This window comes from Rhopalosiphum maidis, chromosome 2, assembly GCF_003676215.2.
Source record: "Rhopalosiphum maidis isolate BTI-1 chromosome 2, ASM367621v3, whole genome shotgun sequence".
NCBI lineage: Eukaryota > Metazoa > Arthropoda > Insecta > Hemiptera > Aphididae > Rhopalosiphum > Rhopalosiphum maidis.
Window position 1 is genome coordinate 22,538,261 of NC_040878.1, and position 11,838 is coordinate 22,550,098.

At 29.6% G+C, this 11,838-nt stretch overlaps 2 protein-coding genes across 2 annotated transcripts; one reads left to right on the forward strand and one right to left on the reverse strand.

Moving 5' to 3' along the window:
- The first annotated feature begins 1,199 nt into the window (after positions 1 to 1,199).
- On the forward strand, positions 1,200 to 2,965 carry LOC113553354 (neuralized-like protein 2). The gene is made up of 2 exons (XM_026956653.1): positions 1,200 to 2,388; positions 2,707 to 2,965. The coding sequence occupies exons 1-2, from the start codon at positions 1,722 to 1,724 to the stop codon at positions 2,820 to 2,822; spliced, it is 783 nt and encodes a 260-aa protein (XP_026812454.1). The 5' UTR covers positions 1,200 to 1,721; the 3' UTR covers positions 2,823 to 2,965.
- A 954-nt stretch (positions 2,966 to 3,919) lies between these two features.
- On the reverse strand, positions 3,920 to 7,950 carry LOC113552940 (agamous-like MADS-box protein AGL97). The gene is made up of 8 exons (XM_026955984.1): positions 7,804 to 7,950; positions 7,388 to 7,525; positions 7,121 to 7,324; positions 6,864 to 7,052; positions 6,565 to 6,727; positions 6,361 to 6,495; positions 4,592 to 4,744; positions 3,920 to 4,523 (listed from the first exon to the last, which is right to left on the reverse strand). The coding sequence occupies exons 2-8, from the start codon at positions 7,439 to 7,441 to the stop codon at positions 4,234 to 4,236; spliced, it is 1,188 nt and encodes a 395-aa protein (XP_026811785.1). The 5' UTR covers positions 7,442 to 7,525; positions 7,804 to 7,950; the 3' UTR covers positions 3,920 to 4,233.
- Between the last annotated feature and the right edge of the window lie 3,888 nt (positions 7,951 to 11,838).

The following is an 11,838-nucleotide window of genomic DNA, read 5'->3' on the forward strand; positions in this document are numbered from 1 at the left end:
ATTAAAACTCCAGCATCAACATAAAAAAAAATTTATGATTGTATGAAATTTATTGTTTTACGAAATCGAGTAAAATAACGATATATTACAATTTAAATATAAGTAATAATATAATATAAACTACTAATTATTCTAGACTGACAAAACATCTCCGTTCAGAATCGTTTTCCGTTTCTAGTGTTTCTACGTACAAATTTTGACGGTTTATTGATTTATTAAAATTGCTTTTACTTATTAATTATTCAACGTCAGCGCTGTGATTAACACGAGCAATTAAAATTGTGATATTTTTTAACTCATTAAACCGGGCAGAGAAATGTTTCACTAGCTATAATTTAGGCAATGGCACTTGTTGTATTGCTTCTAATCTCTATATCTATACTACCTACATATTAAGATCTATTAAATTTAAATCATTACCCAAAACGACAAAATATGCATTTCTAATATTAGTACCCATTACAATTTACAATCAAGGTTAGCTTTATAGGTTTAATATTTTAATGTAATACTAACAAAATATCCATCAATAAAGGCTGTTGTCGTTTATTTTCTAATAACTTAATTTTTTCGAATTTAAAAACAGATTATTACCTATAGGAACTGATATTTGCTGTATTATCTTAATGATATAGCAATAAATTATAAAAAATCAACTACGCTAAAATTGATTATCAAGTGCACATTTTGCTTTACCAAACACGCACGCAAAACAAACCCAAGTGCGCTTTAGAATAAGCGTTTAACTTTTGATCAATTTTTAACTTTTTTGTTCGAACTAAACTAACAATGATACATATAAACCAAAAAAAAAAAAACATGGAAGCGCAGAATATTAAATTAAATTTAACGTGCCCGTGGCCATTATATACAATTAATTTTAATTCTCTATTAATATTGTAATACCTAATTTAAGTAATATTTATTATTATTACATAATACTACTATTATTATAAAATATTAATATTTAATTAAATGTATCGTGCTTGTTGCATTATTTCATAATTTTTATGTACTGTGGGATTTTTCACAGGAATTTTTTTCAAGGGTGTTCTTTTTCGAATTACTATGAGTAACTACAGCACTGTCTGCACCGATGCACAACTGCAACTGTCAGTCTACTCAGTCCTCCTCACTACTCACTAATCACTAGTGGGTGGCATCCGGTGACGACCGACCACTGATTAAGTCGATTGCGTACCTATAAATAATTTAAAACCGTGGGCGGGCTCTTTGCTTATTGATAAGGCGATTGATTAGATAACAAAGAGTTAGTTTAGTTATTTAAACTTTAAAGATTCGTCAGATTTATCATCTTCGTCGCATAACAATAATATTATAATATACGCGGCTGTTGTTTATTGTTGTTGTTTTTACTTGTTGTTGATGTTGATATCTGCTCTGAACCAAGATTACGGCTTACGATTCCGCGGTAGGGTAGACGCGCGACACGCCAAAGTGTATTGACCACCTTCTAATTACTTAGTAAGTCCATTCATCGCCGTCGTTATTATTGTCGTTCGTCGCGATTTCGGAGTATACCATAAATCGCGTACCCCGCAGGATGACTCGGAGTTAGTTTGCCGACCACGGCCGCCGCAGCCGATGGTCTTCGTCTTTGACGGGGGTGTGGTAGTGTTGGTGCGGCAGCCGCAGTCGGTGTCTGTTCAAAGTGAGAACGCTACCGTCGCCTTCGGGTATTCGTTAATATCGCGGTCGCCATGTCCTCCGAGAAGCAGCCGTGCACCTATCAGCAGACGCGGTTTCACCGGTTCCACGGTTACAACCTGAGTCTGCACGACCAGGACACGGTGGCCCACCGGGAGATGAGCTTCGCCAACGCCATAGTGTTCAGCGAACGGTCGCTGTCGCCGGGTGAGGTGTTCCTCATCGAGATCGAGAGCAGCGAGAACGGCTGGTCTGGACACATACGGTTAGGCCTGACGCAGCTCGACCCGGACGCGTTGCAGCGCAGCGGCCATTTGCTGCCCCAGTGCGCCATACCGGACATGGTGTCCAACAAGACGATGGGCGAGTCGTGGATATGTGCACTGACCAAACACCAGGCCTGGTACGACGCCAACTATCTGACCAACTACTTTCGGTTGGACGGTAATCATGTATTCACGTCCCGGGGCACGTTCCCGACCAGCATTTTGAAGTCGTCGCGTGATGACAAAATGGATATCCTGCCGACGGACGTGGGCAGTCGGGTCGGGGTACTGTACTTGCCCTGTGGTCAGAACATGGCCGTCATGCATTTCATTATCAACGGGGAGTTTGTCGTACCACTTTCGAGGACCATACCTTATAACGATGGTCCTATCAGAGCAGTCATTGATGTGTACGGTGCCACTAAACGAGTCCGTGTCATACAAGTATACAATGGTAAGATGTCTGTTAATAATATATTATAATATTTCCATAATATATTTTAATACAGTGTCGATATTGACCGATATGTGTAGCTGTTTTGGAAACCGGCACGATGCATGTTTCGTAGTATTGTAGATGTTGAATTATAAGGGTCTTGTGTTGAGACTCCACTTCCTTACTCAGTAGTTTAGTTGTTTGGTTTTTATTACATTTTGTCAAAACAAATGTTTTTGACATTTATTGAACACTGCATTAATGATTTCATCATCTTAATAATTTTTCCAATCACTGACAGAAAAATTTTAATATTTACTGTTTTTGTGTTTTTAGTGAACTCGTTGCAGAGTGCGTGCAGAGAGACTATTCTGAAAAACATCGAAGCAGCATCTGTATCAAAATTACCATTACCCAACGCTCTTAAAGAGTATCTCCTATATAAGACTTAATCGGTGATTACATTTCTAAGTTTATAACCTTAATCTTAGTTTTCAAGCTATAATTGTATTTATTTTTTACCATTATGTAAGTTTTATAATTTATTATAATTTTTATTGTTTTTATTTTGTGCCTGGAGAACATAATATGATGTGCAATACCTATATTATGATGTTTAATATATTTTTTTTTTGTTTTGTTCATCAAAAATGTTATTTATTATTTTTATTATTTAAATAAAATAAAAACCGTTTAGGTATAAAGTTATCTTTTTTATAAAAAATTATCTATATTTACTAGAGCATTAGTGTTATTAAAATTAATAATTCATATATACCTAAAGTTCCTACTATTGTAATAACAGAATAATTTAACTAAACCATATAAACTGATGTTAATTGAATTTCAAAATACGTATAAAATATCTTCATTGTATTATACACTCTAATCTTTGATTTGTAAAATTTAATATAACAGGAACTAAATAACTGCATAGGTCCAATTTTTATTTAGAATTCTTACTCAATAAGTTTATTCTGATATTGAATTTGGGACTAGTTGCAGATTGATGTAGACTTGAGTTCTGTTGGGCTGTCATACGTGCTTCAAACTGCATTATAACAGTTTCTCTAATTAAAAGTCTCCTTCATTATGATGCATCCGTCAATTATTTTTATCGCTAGAAGCTTATCTCAAAATTATGTGTTGGAATGGAAAAACTATTATGCATAATCCCAGTAATTTGATTGTGTATTTTAATAAACCAATTTTTTTCTTCTTATTATTACTTCTTGATTTTATATGTACAGTACATTTTCTGTAAATTAATATCATTATGGTATAGGACTTATAATTTAAAGTAAAAGAAATAAATATTTATTTTAATATCATTATATTGTTATAACTGTGACAGAATTACATTTTATTAAATTAAAGATCTAAAATATAATGTTATCTAATGTAAAAATATTTTTAAATAATAATTAATAATACTAAAATTTAACATACATTTTAATACATAAAACAGTAAAAATAATGGAACAAGAGCTAAAAACTAGTTCCAAAAATAATAATACATACAACTAATCAATTGTTTTTTTTTTCAAAAGTGATACATATAATGTCTTTAAAACTATTCAATAGAATAATATCCAGACCAAACAAATACTTAGCACTATAACATTTAACCAACAATTTTTATGTTCAATTGTACGAAAATATTAAAATGATTACATTTTTTTTTAAATAGGAAACTTGAACAAAGGATTCAAACAACTACATTTTTAAATTGTATTGTATTATATATATATAGTAAATATAAATGAATACCAATAATTGTTACTAAAGTACAGTCTTAAAAAAAATGTATAAAATAAAAGAAATAAAATTTGGAATGTTTAAATTTAAAATGTACATGTAATTCTAAGAATCATTTGTATTACTACTTTGTGACATTTGTGTACTATCGATTTTATTATCGGGAGTCATTAACAAATCTTTTTTGACCTGTATACGTTGTTTAAATCCTGCATAAACTCTTCGTTCCTGCTTTGGGGACTGTCCATTTTGCGATACGCTACTTTGAATTTCCAAAGATTTTTGTGGTGGTATTTTGACCATTTTCTTAGAGGTTTGTAGAATATTATAAGGACGGTACCTCGTATTTTTTTCAGGTTGACTTTTGGGAGATTTATTTTGAATTATGTCCAAACCTTATCAATAAATTTAATAAATTTCAGTTTTTAATATAATATATTTATTATAACTTAATTATTATTACTTGAGTGAGTATTTGGTATTAATGGTGGTTTTGGAACATTTGATGTTAATTGTGGGTTTTTAATGTTTTTCACTTCTTCAGGATTGCTATCATCTTCAATTAATTCAATATCAACGTCATCATCTGTTTTTTCAACTTTGATTTCATCATCAACTAAAATTTTAATCATTATAAAATTAAAAGGGCACATAACAAAAAAAAAGTTATTTAGTTTTATGAAGCACAATATTTAAAGATGTATAACATACACACAAATTGTGTATATTTTATATATATAATTTCCAGTATAAAAATAAAAAATTACTTTCAGAAAAAAAAATGTATGTTAAGTAATCCTTGTTGAATAGAGCAGAGAATATAATGTAGACATTAGATGAGTGGTAGGTATAGTTTGTACTGTGTGAAGTGTTCACCTTCACTGTTTCGTCAATTTATAATTAAATTTATCTAATAAAACTAATTGAGTATTTTTTTTTAATTTAAAATACATCAAAAAATATATTAGTTTTACAATGATATGGTTTTTTTTGGTGAATTTTATGAGTTCCCATTATTAAATAGTGAAAGAATAATATACTAAATAAGTCCTAGGTATTAACAAAAATCAATTGAGTCCACAATTAGGAAATGGAAAACTAATTGAATTATAAGACTATTTTGAGTAAAATATAAAATTAACCTTATAAATAAACATAGGAACCTACATGATATAGTTAATTTCATTTTTATGACTGATTAGATAAAAATAATTATATTATTAAATTACATATAGACTGGTAATTTTTGGATTATTCAAGTAAATACTTAAAAATGTATTTCATACTTTTGTTTTTAAGCCTACCAAATCTCCAGATTATCAATTAGAATACTTTACTGATAATATTAAAAAATATAACACATCTGAAAGCACACATTATTTTTTTGAAGCTGTTTTATTAAGCCCATCCAAAACCGATTAAAACCATTTTTTTAAATGTGCAATGCAAAATAAATATTAAGATATTACTAGTATAAGAAATAATATCAAAAATAAATTAGAGAACAAATGAGCTGTTGCATTTAAACAAATTAAGAATGTGTAACACTCGCATGCGTTGTCTCTGTCTTACAAGTGAGCAACATAGCAAATTTACTAAATGTTCTTAACATCAAGTTTCATAATAGGTCAATTCACTCTAATTTTTAAACTAATGGAGCTAAACGTGATCTGCTGAGCATAAATTTACTATGTTATATACTTGTAAGATAGACAACACAGGCGAGTGTGACGCAGTCTTAATATAATCTGAATATTTACAAAGTTTATCTCATAAATTTTTACCAAAATTCATTTAATTATTACCTATATTTATTTATGTATAAATAGGTAACAACTGAATTATATATAAAGTATTACACAATTAAATTTTTCAAAATTAACATACTATATATATGTGGTAAAATTTCAAATATCAATGATTTTTCGTTTATGAAATTAAAAAATTAATGTTTTATGTGCAAGGTGTAAATATCCAAGTTTGTCAAATTTTTAACATCAGATGCCCAAAATTTTTTTTGTAAAATTACTCTCAATTTTAATTTTTAAATCCAGTAATAACAACTTATTAAGAACCTTAATTACTATCTCTATTTTTCAATTTTTTTTTGTTCTTTAATAAAATGCTTAACGGTTCCCTTATACATTTCTCCAAACATTAATTCAAAAATTATAGTTGAGCTTCATACCTAATTCTTATAACTATTTTATGAAATATTATATTCAATAATACTTGTTAGGTTGATTGGCAAAGTTTTTTGTCGTGAGGTAGTTGGATAAATATATTTTTCAATATTACTGTGTAAACTGTCATCTATTTCTTCAAAATCATTTTCAGCACTACTGTCGATTTTTAACTCGTCATCACCTAAAAATTAATTATTAACAACTGTGTCAGTAAATTTGCATTTAATAAACATAATATTAAGATTCATACTCATATCTGAGTCACTGGAAGTAACTCGTTTAGCATTTCCATTAGAGTTATTTTCTCGCATTTTTCTTATGGCTTCTGGAAGTTCGTTTTCAGGAATGCCAGGAATAAATTCACATTCAAGTCCATTACTATCTTCATCATCATCATCTTCGTCATACTCATCCTAACAAATGAAATAACAATCAGATATAAAACGTTTGTAAAATGTTAGAAAAATTATATTAAATTTAATATTCACTATATAAATATAAAAAAAAATTTAGTAAATTATAATATAGAAGTAGATATTGAATACTTACATCCATTATTCTCCTTCCATGTGTCATAAGAATTCTGAATTCTTCATCAGAAATATCATTGTGTTTAAGTTTAATTCTAGGAGTGGACATTACTTTAAATTGTTTGGGTTGAGTTATAGTATTAGGCTCATCAATGACACATGAATCAACAGATTTAGAACTTCTAGGACCTTCTCTCCTGTTTAATTGCTACAATTTTAAAATGTAATTAATACAAATTATTTACACTTAAAAAGTCCAAATAATATTGATTTTACAGCAATAATATTGGTGTTTGTTAATGATTCGTGTGGTTCACTATATTCAGTATATTTGAGTAATACTTGGTCCATGTCTGTACTAGCGTATTGGTACAACTTGTTGGACTTGTTGAAAATAATGATTGCTACTTCACAATCACATAATACACTTAACTCATAGGCTTTCTTCATGACACCAAATTTACGTTTGTTAAACGTCACCTAAAAACGTTGATTTTTAATTATTATTAAAAAATTGGAAATTATAATAATAATACTACATACATGGCGGTTTCGTTCGTCTGTGATTTTCGATATATTAATTTTCTTGCGTCCCATGATGTACGATTACTAATGACAATTGTTAATTTTAATTTGTCTTCAGGGTTCCGCTGATGGAGCGACCCACAAATTGCGAATTACCTATAAATACAAAAATATACCAAACAATATTAATAAAAATAAGTTTTGTGATAACAAAAATATATAATACACTTATACAGTTAAACGTATAACAACAATACAGTGATGGTTTTCTAATGTATTGTGCTGTATGGTAGCTAGTACCAACAAAAGTTAAAAACATTAGAACATATGAATTCAGAAAAAGTGAAAAATCCAAACAGCGGGTAATACATATTTGTATTTTTGACTGTTGGACATTTAAAAAATAAATAATTATAATAATCATAGGAAAGTACCTGTACGAACTACGAAAATATTAAAATAGGTTCTTGAAACGTTTAAAATTAGAACTAGGTTTGTAAAAATTAAAAATACAATCCGTGGTGCGTGTTTTATTTTATTGTAAGTATGTAAGGTTATCTCACGTTCTATAGAAAACTATTTCTAATTTCCAATATCAACTCATTAAAATATCCAAAGAGCTTGTATGTCTTAAAATTATGTAATAAAACTAAATTGTAACCACGGTTATAGCAAATATATTTCAGTGTACTACCGTACTACTATAATAAACCTGCAGTCCGCGTACGAAAACTGGTCGCTGACCGCCACGTTCCAAGCGGAATATTTGTTGTACCAAACAACAATATAATTTGAAATTGTACTATTATAACTTCAATGGTCATAAATACTCATAATATAATGAGAACCATTGTCTTCATGGTACGATTGGCAACCAACAGTCAGTTTTCGTGACGTGAATGGTAGGTATTGAGAATATTAAAATAATTGTAAACGCGGTAAGAAGGATTAATATTTCGTACAATTCTTACATCGATGTAACGAGATGGCGACACTATACATTTCTACTGTCTAAAAATAAATACCGAACAATATCAGAAATTCAGAAATACTATGTGTTATTTAATGTTATTATATTATATTATAATTTATAATATAGGTACTAGTGTTACACTGGTACTACTATGGTCTATTAATTTTTAATACTATAATTGTATAATTGTATAGCTGATTTTGCACGGCGTTGCCCATAGATTTATCGCCATGTTAAATGTACACCGCATATTTTTAAGATAAAAGACCTATATTATTTGTATTACAGAGTATGTATGCTGTTTAAAAAAAAATCCTATCTAGAACAAACGTTTTCCATTTATACCCCTTTTTACATAATTTAACACCCTTATCGAATGAATTTTCAAAAATATTTGCTTAGTTGGCTTTTACATCATAAAACGAAACTAATACAGCATAGACATATTAACGAATAATATAATGTTTATATTATAGAAAGACTTAAAGTTAGAACTAGTTAATTATTAATTTAAAATTCGATTCTTATACATAGAAATTCGTAGTAAAACATTCTGCTTTAGGTTATAAAATATAAAATTTATATGGCGTCATTTAAAAAAGTAAAATACTTAAAAAAATCTTTTATTTTTTATATTTTATAGATACTATTTTTGTTATTATCAATATAATCAATTTTAAGTATAATTTATTGTTCATTATTAAATGAAGTTATCTTTCATTAAACATACCTACTCAATATAGACAATAATAAAGGAAAGAAAATATTGTATTATTTATACATGTTGATAGAGAATTTCAGTAGTGTATTTAACTATTTAGAATCTTGCATCTCCGGGGTAACGTGTTTGACTAACACCATTGATTTTGTTATAAAATATATTTTAAAAATTAAAATCAATGTTACCTTTACTTTAGACCACAACTGCTCGTGGACCGTAGTCGACTAATAAATTGTGACATGATTCTAAATTACATTTTATAATATAAATAGTAATTCTAAAACCTCAAAAGAATTTTATTCTAAGTAAATTAAATAAACATACAGTGATAAAAATGAATACACAATAATAATTTTATTTAAAAACGTTTTCAGTGTTATGTGAACTTATTACGTAAGGCGTAACCATAAATTAAGATTTTAATTTGTATTAAGATTGCTACAAAAGTTTATAACTTTGTGTATACATATACCCACATAATTAACATAGACAGGACTTACCGAACTTACGACTTATGAGTTATTTTTACCTTTGCCTCCACTAGATAATTAATTTTGTATAAGTTGCTCCCCCCTGTTGAAGATTACAAAATTCTGGCTACATCTGACTAAATTATTGTTTATCGTTACGTTTTTTGGTTAACATTTAATATTTAGTTGATTAAGACTATTATGGTACCACTGCCATAAATAATTGCGTGGGTAAAATCAAACCTGTTCATTTTATAAAATTATATAGTATTAAGTTCAGCTAAGCAGGACCTATTCGTCTTTAAAAAAAAAAAAAAAATAATTACCCTGGATTACACATAGCTGAAAAGGAGGTTTTGCGTGTACTTTGGCATTGAGTAGGTCATTGCATTGCAATAGATGTGTTCATATAGATTCAATGATAAATTAGATGCGTCGCAAATCCGTACGAGAATCTACATTTTTCAAATGACTGCAGCGTCGCATAACCACTTACCAATAACCCTATCAATTATCAATACTCCGCACCGCGTGAGACCGCAATCCGGCGATAATAAAAACAAGTCTTAGTCTTAGCGCATCACCTAGTGATTATATATATTTTTTTATAGTTGACTTAGTTTAAGGTAACGACCGTATGGTGGGGGATTTCCTTTGTTTGGATATGCGGCGGATTTGTGGTCTCTCGTTGCACGAAGTTTATCTCCGCACAATTGAAAAAAAATAAAACACCGAAGCTTCACATTTACCAATATACCTGAAGTTCATATTATTATTAGTTATATAATCGGCACGCATGACTTATCACATGGCATATCTGTTAATAATTTAAAAACATGGTATCGATGGGAATTACCTGTTGAGATCGCCTTTATCGCCATATCGGTGTAAAATCATGTTATAATTAAATTATTATCTGTTAAGCAATCATATTTTGTCATTGTGTACCGATTAAGAGGACGTTATACCCACGGTTAAAAGACATATCTATTAAATTTACTCTAATATTAAAGCTGCTAACATCACAAAATGTGTTCTGCTGAACGCAAATTTGCTATGATCTACATTAGTAATACAGACGACACATGCGGGTATAACGTCTTCTTAATTTCCCATATTTACTTGAATTTAGTTTTGTGAATATGTAGGTGTTAGGAACCCTTGCACACACACTTAGATTAATAAGCATATTATACAATAATATAGTAGTGTAAGCAATATGATTATTTTTTTTTGCAAGCGACTGCGTCGCCAAGACAAAAACGTAGAATAAGTAAGAGTTAGTCGTGAATAAGTAGCCGATTCGTATAATACTGTGTTGTTAAAATATTCTTAATAATAAAATAATTAATAAAGTATTTTCTTAAAGTTAAACAGATTTTGTGTAGTGTTTTGAATACAACCCGTAAGTGAACGGACTCTTTTACAACATATAAATATATACCTTTGGGCCTTAACCGAAAGAGTATATAACAACTGGTGGCAGCGGTACCCTTTCGGAGTATTCTAACACAACGAAGTCTGTCTTTTACTCAGGTGACACAGTCGTCAATTTATATAAATTTTAATATTATATACGTAACAAATACGTATCTATACAATATACGTATAATTATATACGTCTATTGTCTATACATCATTCATGCTATGGTGTCTTTATACGTAGCATAATACATCGTGTATAGTGTATTATGCAACGTCAACAACATTCCGGAGTGCGACATTGCAATCATCAACACCGATATTAAAATCGTTTCGATTGTGACGTTTACTCATCATCCGTCACGAGTCGCTGTCGTCGTCAACGCCGCCGTCGTTATCCCTGACTGTGACAGAAAATCTAAGTGGGTCAAACTAACGGAGTGGGAGCGCTGAGCGTCCAGGAACGTCACGAGAGCAGCTACGGTGTTTACATTGTGATAAGCTATCACTGATAATCAGCCGTATCAATCAATAACAACAACAAACAGCATGTATACGTTAAGCATAAGAACTATACTAGTATTACTGTAAGTTATTAATTTATTATAAAACCTTAACGTAATATTAACAAATTACTATTATAATCACTTTTTATATACATATATATACATAAGAATATTAATGCATGTCAACTCATACGAGTGATAGTGAGGGTAGCAATTCTGATTCAACTGAATTAGATCCTGATTTCGTCCCCCACCGAACGGTTGTACCTGATAATCCGTCTAATAAACCATTAACTAGGTTACAAAATAAAACAAATATAAATACAAATCTAAATCTTCTTGATAAAATATCATTAATAGACTTAAACGATAAAAAC

Bases quoted from the DNA above. Each gene is read 5' to 3' on its own strand.
- LOC113552940 (XM_026955984.1), bottom strand. From the start codon at position 7,441: ATGGGACGCAAGAAAATTAATATATCGAAAATCACAGACGAACGAAAC. The intron at 7,325-7,387 runs GTATGTAGTATT...CAACGTTTTTAG, and splicing joins CAGACGAACGAAACCGCCAT to GTGACGTTTAACAAACGTAA. The intron at 4,745-6,360 runs GTATTATTGAAT...TTAAAATTTTAG, and splicing joins TTTGCCAATCAACCTAACAA to TTGATGATGAAATCAAAGTT.
- LOC113553354 (XM_026956653.1), top strand. From the start codon at position 1,722: ATGTCCTCCGAGAAGCAGCCGTGCACCTATCAGCAGACGCGGTTTCAC. The intron at 2,389-2,706 runs GTAAGATGTCTG...TTGTGTTTTTAG, and splicing joins TGTCATACAAGTATACAATG to TGAACTCGTTGCAGAGTGCG.